This window comes from Falco peregrinus, chromosome 2 (assembly GCF_023634155.1).
Source record: "Falco peregrinus isolate bFalPer1 chromosome 2, bFalPer1.pri, whole genome shotgun sequence".
Taxonomy (NCBI): Eukaryota; Metazoa; Chordata; class Aves; order Falconiformes; family Falconidae; genus Falco; species Falco peregrinus.
In genome coordinates this window covers 92,078,323-92,088,319 of record NC_073722.1, presented here as the reverse complement: position 1 = coordinate 92,088,319, position 9,997 = coordinate 92,078,323, and the positions used below count along the sequence as shown (strand labels likewise).

The 9,997-nt window shown below is 43.7% G+C and overlaps 1 protein-coding gene across 2 annotated transcripts in view; it reads left to right on the top strand.

The window, feature by feature from the left end:
* Positions 1–3,361: 3,361 nt before the first annotated feature.
* The window catches only part of MED13L (mediator complex subunit 13L), a 203,299-nt gene continuing 196,663 nt past the window's right edge, over positions 3,362–9,997 (top strand). Inside the window, exon 1 of one of the 2 annotated variants that reach the window (XM_027780866.2) lies at positions 3,362–3,433. In XM_027780866.2, the coding sequence (XP_027636667.2) occupies positions 3,404–3,433 (30 nt within the window). In that variant the 5' untranslated portion in view covers positions 3,362–3,403. Of the gene's footprint in view, positions 3,434–5,428; positions 5,636–9,997 lie in introns of those variants that run through there. The other variant, XM_055797996.1, reaches the window with a different exon arrangement.

Here is a 9,997-nt window from a genome sequence, read left to right as displayed (position 1 = left end):
AGAAACAGAAACTTCGTGAAGTCCCAGCAGACTATCCCTGCTGCTGTGGATTATCAAAGGACAATGCTTAGTTACTGATGAATGGGAGCACTATAAAAATCTCATATCGCATCATGTGGGAAGGTTCGGAGTCATACAAGCTGTTTGACTTGCTTTTGTGCACTATAAAATAATCCAAGCTATTAATTTTTATTAAAAATATACTTAATTTTTACAGCTATTTCTATAGTTAGAGATGATTATAAACAGACTACATGGATATGTCTTGCAGTATGTATGGGTAATGATGGTGACCAAGGATGACTAATTCGAAGACTGCAGGAATTAAACTATGGGCCTCCTGAAGAAATTCTCTACAAACAAATCATTTACTTACATATTTGTGTTCCTCTTAGAGGAAAGTACCCATCCCTTCAGAACATCAATATCTTGTTTTAAAATTCAGGCCATTTTTTATCTTTACTAGGAATAAACAAACATACTAAAGTAGCCATTCCTCTATCTTAGTAAAATTAAAATGTTAGTTTACAGGCAATCTGTAGATTATTGATGGTTTTTTGGTTTGTTTGTTTTTTAGAAAGAACATTTGGTATGGATTTAATGTGAGAAAATATTTTGTTATTTTTTATGTTAAAATTAGATGCTGTTAATTTTCTTTATGCCAGTGAACTAGTTTGGTTGTTTGGGGTTTTTTTATTCCTCTTAAGTCTGTGGCAGTATAGGTCTTTGGTTTAAAACCAAAATCACGACCACTTCTTATTTATAAACACTTGAACAAAAAAATGTAATTACTGGGTGAATTAAAAAACACTTCAGAAATTAATGCAACCTCATAATAAATAGACAATGAGACCCCTGGAAACATACCTGATACTAGGCCGTTCATCTGCAATATATTACAAGAAGATGCAATAAAAAACTACATAAATCATGGACAAAGAAGTAAAATTCTTTGAGTTTTAGTAATTTTAACTGAAATTAATAACTTGCATATAATGTATTTAAGAGCAACTTAAGAGAAGGGAGGAAACAAAATTATTTTCTTTGTTGCTTTTTGATATGTAGAATAGTTAGAGACCATTTACTTGTATTACATTCATAATTTGGGTCTCATATAATTGTCCTCCACCCTGTCCTTTCCATTACTGGTTACTGTAGGGAACTGGAGAGGAAAATTTAGAAAACAGTAAAGATGACACTTGATTAAATTAGACCCAGGACAATCATTACTTGTAACGGAAAAGCTGGAATTTGTACTAATGAATAACCATAATGTCTAACTCAAACATGTGGAAAAATACTTTTTCACCTACAAATGAGTTGTCTTTGACATGAGATTTCAAACACTACTTCTTTTTGACACTGACAAAACTTGGCTGAACTCCAGTTCTGCTGGTGGTGTAAGAAGGGCCAAACTCTTCACACCCAGAGTTGAGAGAACTCTGAAGCTAGTGCTCAAGCCAATTGTATTCTTCTAGTATATATTCTTTTCATAAATTGATAGTACAGCAAGAGGTCATACTTTAAGGCAAAATAAAACCAAGCAGCTGCTTGCCATTCTAGCTTTGCTTTAGCCTCCTGATGTATGTCTGTCTGTCTTCCTCCATGTTTAGTTTGAAGCATAAGCAACACCTGCTGGTGAAAACAAAGTCTATGAAACTGCTGAGCCATCCTCCTGGAAGAACAGGTTTGATCATTACTGTAAGCTCTTGGTAAGGTTTCTAGAATAAAATAAACTTGCCTATCAATATTTGGACTAATTTTGTCAGGGTAGGTAGCTGGTTCCTCCCCAGAGTGCTTATCAGCTCTGTATGGTGAAGGCTGAGTGTGACCCAGCTGATTTCCAGGAGCCTGGAAACTCGTTTCTGCAGCTTGAGTTGTGTAATTGCAGCTTGCAAGTTAATACATTGGCAGAATTAATAAAGAAGTTCCTGTATATTGCTGCTATGGAAAAACGGTTATGTTTTTTAAAGCAGAAACCCCAGTGTTCTTGTTCATGTTCATTGATCAATTTTTTAAAATAAGTGAAAGAAAACAGGGACTAAAACTTGAATACCCTGAGTTGGGAAACACGTTCCACCACATACCATCTAGGATAATTATGCATGAGGAAGTGTCACTTGTATATGATATCTGTAAGTGGAATAATTTCTGTTTTAAGTAACACTATTGTCAGAAGACAGCAAAGAAACTTTCCTAGTTTGGTACTGTGAAGTGAATGATTAGACTGTAATGATTTCTACTTGTTTGTGATAACTGAATGTAATGTAAAGTCAAGTAACTGGCAAATTCCTTGGAGAGATGCTATCTTTTTTCAGTTTAAAAACAAAATGAACTTTGCAACGCAGAGATGTGGTCAAAATGTCTGACCAGTAGCCTTTCACAAATGCAAGCAGCAACTCTTCAACTTCTGAACATTGACCCATTACAGGTAATTTAATTATACTAAAGTATTTTTAATTTAAAAAGTAATTAAATGTTCATAAGAATCTTGTAAATTGTCCAAAGCAGCACAGTGTGAGTATATTAACATTTCTCCCCCTGAAAATGGATCTGAATCATGTGTTAGACCTCACATTTTCATGAGAAAATCAAGCATAGTAAGTCATCACTACTTGAAAGATCCCAAAGAGGAATGCTGACAACTGGAAATACCATTTGGAGGGTAAGGAGCATATGGAAGAAAAATGAATTCTGCAGTGTCTAATTCTGTACAGTATTGTTAGCTTTCCATGGGATAAGCAGTAATGTGATTCTCAATTTCAAAATACTACTATAATATCAAAATATCTTTTTCATGATAAGGGATGTTCTTTTATTCCAGAAATGAAACAGATCTTTCTTCGAAGGGTTTGTTGTACTCTAGACAACACTTAGTGGTAGGGTGGCTAACTGATAACTGCAGTGTGTTTGCAAAGAACTGTACTATTTTAATACAGAAGGATGTGTGTTTCGTTGGTTAACGCATATTACTTGACATGTTTACAAGTGTCAGATTGTGTTCTCTGTTTGTAACACATATTGACAAAAGAAAGTAATACTGTCCAAAGTACATACTCCCCCGATTCTGGATTGCCAGGCTGTAGCAAGCAATTTCTAGGCTACAGGAGTTTGGCTACATTGTCAGCTTTGCTCCTTACCAGCTCAGGGGTTTTACAGCATCTTTGTGCTTCTTTGATTCTCTTAGATGTACTGAAGGAGGGTAGAAGTCTTTCCCTAAGGTGAGTCTAGGCTCTTTTTTTGCTAATAGGTATAAATAAATAAATAAATAAATTACAGCTGTAACTGAACATGAATATTTCATTTGTGTTTGAAAATGCTTTTTCTCTCACTAATATAGGACCAGTCTTTGCAAGACAGAATTTCTGTTTGGTGTGACAGTGAAGGGAACGGTGCATGATGGATGGGATTTGTCGGACAAAGAATGCACGTGGTAAGACCACTGGTCTTAGTGGAAATTTTCTTTTGGCCTGAATTCTATCTATTGCTCTGTGTATGTAATTTAGCTAAATGGCTGCGATGCTTGTTTGTGTTAGAGATTTGTTACGGTGAGGTAAGTCCAAACTCCATTCAGTCATTAGAATAGATGCTAATCTTAATTTATTATGAAGAAAAGTAAATTGCAAAAAAGATGCCTAAATAAGATTAAAGTCATGATAAGGAAAGCTGCTACTGAGCACAGGGTGAGACCTCTTTCCACTGAATCAGATCATTGAAAACTTGCTACATTTCTGTATTAAAGCTTAAGCGGAATTGTGAAATAATCTTTCTCTTTCAAGCAGCAATATCTGCTTTGTATCACCTACGGAATGCTCCTGTTGGTGAGAAGCTCAGGCAGGTGAGCTTTAATCTGCCTAAGCAGATCAGGCTCCCACTGGTTTGAATTAAAGGGTCATTACGAACAGGGAAAAAATGACTTGTTATGAACATTACGTTTTAAACAAAGTATTTGGTATTCATCGTTTATTATTTTGAGTCTAACCTCTCTGCTTCTCCGCACCATGGCTGCTACAGGAACGGATTTCATTTGTTTATTTAACTTTGTTAACTCACTAATATTGTGAATTCCTTGTACTAAAACATAACTCCACAGAACGCCTGAAAGCTGTTCCAGAGGGAGTGCAGGGCGAGCTGCTCGGGGTGAAGCTGCGTTTCCCGTGCTCCGCAGAACGTAGCGTTGAACTTGACTGTTCAAGGGGAGCCCTTGGGGGGCGATACCCTGGTTTAGGGATGACAAGGAATGCGTTTCCAGGCCGGTTTTTAATCGCTTCGGAAGCCGGCGGGTGCCGGGGCAGAGCCCGAGCAGGGGAGCGCAGCGGCCCAACAGGTGGGAGCGGCAGCGCGCTCCGCCGCCGGCGCCCCCTGCCCCGCGCAGCTCCTTTCAAATAACGTTTTCCTTGGCCGAGTGCGCGGCGGGCGTGGGGCGGCGGGGGCGTCCCCGACCGAGCTCGTCCCGTCCGACGCGGTGGAGGCGGGACGCGCCCCCGCGGCAGCGGCCCCCCCACCCCCGCAGCGCCCCGCCGCCCGCCCCGGCGTCGCCGCAGCGCCCTTCCCGCTACCGAGCGCCCCCAGCGGCCCGGCGGGCGCCGCGGCGGCGGAGGGAGGGGCCGGGGGGAGCCCCAAGCGCCGGGCCCCCGCCCTCCGGCGTGCGTCACGTGGGGCGGCGACGGCCAATGGCGAGGCGAGCTGCGCCTGGCGGCCGCCATTGCTGTCAGAGTGGAGAGAGGCAGAGGCGAGTGTGTGAGGAGGAGCGGGTGAGCGGGGCCGCTGGGCGGGCAGCGCCAGGCGGAGGGGGGCGAGGACGGGCAGGGACAGTGCTACCTCTCTGGGCCGGGGCTGCCGCCCGCCGCCCGCAGCACCGGGAGCCCCGCACGGAGCGTAAACAAGGCGGCGGGCAGCAGCGGCGGCAGCAACAGCAGCAGGAGGAGGAAAACACCATCCACCCACAGCCAGCGGCGGCAGCAGCGAGGGGCGGCCGGGCGGGGAGGGGACACGGCCTCCGCCGGCACGCGAGACAGCGCCCCCCGCCCGCCGCCGCCGCCACTGCCCGCGGCCCTCCCCCGCCCCGCCCGGCCCGCGCCCCGCAGGGGCCGCCGCCGGGCCGCGGGAGGAGACCCTCCCCTCTCCTCCCCCTCCGCCGCAACGCGTGCCCCAGCCGGGGGGGGGCCAGACCTGGACGCGGAAGGAGGGCCCCGGGCCCCCCCCCCCTTCTTCTCTTCGCCCCGGCGGTACTGAGGCGGGCCCGGAGGACCGGAGGGGGCTTCCCCCCTGCGCCGCCTGCTGAGGGGGCTCGGACCGAGAGGCCCCCTCGCCCCGCCGGAGCGGGCCGCGCCGCCCGAGGATTACGCGGCTGGCGCCGGGGAGCGAGGCTCGCCCCCCCCGCCCCCCCCCCCGCCTGCGGCGCGCCCCCTGCCGGCCGCCCGCCCCCGCTCCGCCCGCGGCGAGGGGCCGGCCCGCGGCTGCTGCCCCGGCCAGCGCCGAGGAGCGCCCGCTGCTTCTCCCCCCGCGCCGGGCCCGTCTCCTCAGACATGCCCCGCTCTGGCGGCCGGGCTCGCCGAGGATCATGACTGCAGCGGCGAACTGGGTGGCGAACGGGGCCAGCCTGGAGGACTGTCACTCGAACCTCTTCTCGCTGGTGAGTGCCCGGGGGTGGGGAACGGCGGCTTAACCGGGTGCTCTGCCGCGCAGCCGGTTTGCCGGTTGGGTGCAGCTGCCAGGGGCTTTATAGTCGGGGCCCGTGGGGCTGCTCCTCCGCTGGCCCCTCCCCCGGCCCGGCTCCCCGTGTTTATTTTGCTCTTTAACGTGGTTTGCTGCGAGCGCGTGTGTTGCTCTCACAGCTGCGCTCCCCTGAATAGGAGAGCGGAGAGGCAACGGATTGTGTGTCCCCTGCCTGCACTGCCCGCATGTACAACCATCTTCTCTGGTAAACAGTCCTTTCTCCCCGCCTCCCTTGGCACTCCGTGCCCTGGGTGCTTTGTGCCTACTAAACTGGGGGGGTGTGTGTGTGTGTCTCTCACAATGACAAACGCCATTTCAGCAGCAGCAAACAGTCGTGCAGCGTGATTGTCTGTCGGACTTACGCTCTGGGCTCCTGTGACTGCATGTCAGCTGTTGTTAGAGTGTGGTCTTATCATAGATCGTGCTTGGGGGCAAAGAGGTAAAAAAACCCCAAACCAACAAACCCCAAACTGTTTAATTTTTTCTTCTGTGAAGTAAAACGGTGGCGGTAAACGTAGTATGCTGGGTAGTGTGTTTGCATAGATGCTGTCTACCCATCTTACTGGTAATTGACAACTTCCTACGCGCATTGCGTGGTTTAATGTGGCAGAAATTATGGTATCAGTTTTGGCTAGCTACAGATTTGTAACTTGAATTTGAAACAAGAAAACAGTTTGTTTCTGTGGAAGGGCAGAATCATTTGGAAATACCTTGCTTTATTTACCTGACACATAGGAACCTTCTCCCTGTTGGCTGGGCAACAGCTGAGCAGAGCGAGAGGACTCTGATCACTCAGAGCCCTCTAGTACTACGAGGGATAATGCCAGAGGGTAGGAAGGACTTTTTAGTGCATGGTATGAAATAGTTAAAAAATTGTAATGCAAGTTTGGGGATAGCATGATAGGTGGTAGATACCCCCTTCTGCGCATCAGAGCTCTGCCAGAATTGGAGGTGAGTGCATATTGTTCTAACAGAAAGGAAGAGATTCTTTTATTAGCTTCCTTACAGGAATTAAGAGGGGAAAAAAAAGAAAATTAATTAAAAATGCTAATGATGAAGCTTTTTGTTTTATGAATTTTGCCTTTTATTGCCATATGTTTGTTATTTTGCCCCTGTGGATTTGGTTTGTTTAAGTACGTACGTTTGGGTTTTATTTTGCTAGTACCTTTTAAGAATCTGAGGCGAGAGCCCTACCTAGTTGCTTATGCTGCTAGGAAACTGGCCCAGAGATTCTTCTGTGAGAATAAATGCAATTCTTACTTTGTTTTCTTATTGAACGGTTAGATTGTAAGATTTTATCCTATGTTTCTGCCTGATAGCTATTTCTAATGGTTATTAATATATAGCAGTGCTACAACGTATCAAGATGCAGGAACTGTTAAGGTCATTTTGGCTAAGGCTGCTCTTGCCCAGTAACAAAAATAAAGCAGTAAGTGTGCAGGAGACAATGTGTCTGATAGTAAGAGCAAGGTAGCCAATGGTTTGTCCTTTACAGAAGCAGTTGTGAAGTACCCATTTACTAATGGAAAATTGAGTAGTGTGTTTTTAAGAAGTGTAATTTTTCATGTAGTTGCAATCTGCAAATCTGTCACTGGTAAAAATAATTGCTGGCATCCAATTAGCATAAATTATAAAGTGAATTTATTTCTTAGTTATTGTAGTTTGGTCTTCACACACACACACACACACCCCCCTTACTAGACTAGGGAGATGTTAAATTGTAAAAAGGTGTGTAATATCACTGAAATAAGTTTGCCAAAATTCTTTTGCAGGTGGGTTTTATAATAATAATGAATTTAATGTGCAACCCTTTAATCTCCCATGTAATTTTGTGGGAGGTATCCGTACCTGTAATGTGGTGCGATGCTTGAAAATGTAATGTTTTTACTGATTTTTGGCTCTACTTGCAAAAATCAAGTAGTATTTAATTTTATTTTTTTTTAAATACAGTATATATGCAAACTATTAGGGTGACTTGTGTTAGTATTTATGTATCCGTGAAAGATCTTGAGAATGGAAATACTGACTGGAAATATGTGGCCCACACCATTGACCCTTGAACCTCACATTGTCATATTAATTTCAAAATTTATGAAGTGTTAAAGCTACAGTAGTCTGGATTACTAATTAGAGAAACTTTTGCTAATCATTTACTTCTTCAGAGTAACAGAACAAAAACATGCACAACCTAAATCAGCTGTTGATGGGAATTCATATATTTTTTTTATGAGTGAGGTAGATTATAAATCTTTTTAAACAGATTCTGCTATTAGAAGTTGACTATTTTTTTTACCTCAGGTTTTGGTTTGGGTGTGAATAACAAAGAAATGTTCTTGACTGGAGAATTAAAGCTCTGAAATAATCTACTGTGATTCTGTTTGTTTATGTTTAAATAATATTTCTTCCCACAAACATTTGTTTTGTTTAAGAAGAACGCTATCTCCCCACCCCAGAGAAGCCAGAGCTCTGTGGTGAGCAAGTCTGGTTGCTGTAGTCGTTTGGGTTCATGTAACAATTCATGATTTCTAGCTGCTTTTTCTGTTGACTGTAGACAATCTTTAGAGAGAGGTTAGGTACACTGTTTCTTCTGAATCTTTTTTATGGGAAGTGTTTTCTAAAAGCTTTTTAGTGACTGATTTTCTTTTATCAGAGATGTCCAGAAAGCATAGAGGTCCTTAGAGTTCTTGACTCAAAATATTTCCCAGGAGGGGAAGGCACAGTCTAAATTTAAGGTTTTAAAGTTAGCTTTGAATATCCAGATGCTGAGTGTGATCTCAGACTTGCATAGATGGGTTTTGTGAAGTGTCCCTCAGGACTTGGTGACGCAGAGGGCTGTTGTCTGTATTGTGTGTCACTCCGTACTGAAGCAGGAATCCAGCGCCATTCTAGAAAATGGGTTAATGTTTGTATACTCTGTGAGGCAGAAACCGACACAGACAACCTAGACAAAGAAATCTAGAACTGTGCTCTAAATGTAAAGCATTTTTTAGTAAGATAGGAGCCAATTTGCATACTTGTCATCAGAATACCCCTCAGATACAAACTATACTGGTGTACCCAACTAATAGACTTGCTCATTAAAAATATACCTTCTGTTTGAAATTGCTGTTTCCAGCGCAGCAGAAGAAATTATATTTATCTTACCTCTGTTCTTGCATTAGTCAAAATGTCTGCTGCTGCTTTTGAAAAAGAATGTCTGTTTATCAAAACAGTATTTAATAAGGAATTGTTAAGGGCCAGTTTATTTAAATACTCATTAAAAGTTGTCTGATAACTATTTGGAGGCAAAATGTTCTGAGGTAATAGGCTTTGTATTAAAATTTCAGACCCAGCTGGCAAACAGTCTTCCTGTGAATAATCCTTACTCATAAAAGTAGTGTTACTGAAAAATTAATTTGACCTTTCCTGTGAGTAAGGGTTAATCATATGATGGTGAGGGCTTGCGTGAAATGTGAAGATGTTTCCTGAACTGTCTGGCTTAATTGCTGTGGTGGATCCAAAGGCACAAGTCAGTCTGAAAGTTGGGATGAAGTTGCATAACGTTTCATATGCTGGAGCTGGGGGGTGTGTGTGTGTAAGTACAGCAAGGGGTGTCAGGAATGACCTAAAATTTGGAGCAGCTTTCGTGTGGTGAAAGATTAGATACTGTAGGAGTCTTCAGCCTGGAAAAGGCATGATTATGTTCTTGGAAAGTGAGACCTATTTATAGCAGACTTTATAGAAGCTGGTATGGAAGATGTTGTGAGTACTTGCTTAAATGTGCTGCCAGAAAGGTCCCCTTAGTAGGAATTGTGCCTTTGTTCCAGTCAGTGTTCAAAGGCGAATTTACAAACTGTAAATTAGTCATTGCTGCTGTTAGTTTTTTTCAGTTCGCAAACAGGAACAGAAATTGTTGCCTTCGATCAGTGAGTTTGGTTGTTGTTTTCAGAATGAAACTGAAAGGAGTCAAGGAAATCTGACATGGCACTGGAATTATTTTCCTAAAAGGTTTTTCATGGCATCAGGAAGTGAAGAATGCAGGGTTTGCTGGTGAGGTTCTCTTTGGTGTTGCATAATTGTCAGTAAAGGACTTCATAGTAAATGGTTGATTGCCCAACCAAATCCTTAAGTGGCAGTAAATGAACCAGTAGTTTTTCTTGATTATTGTATTATCACAAATGCAGTGTTCCAAGCGGTAGGCTGTTACTTTGGTATGCAGGATGTTACATCACTACATAGTAGATATCTTGCTTGTTTGAAATTTTATGTAGGTGTTAATTTATGTGTATATATATTTAAG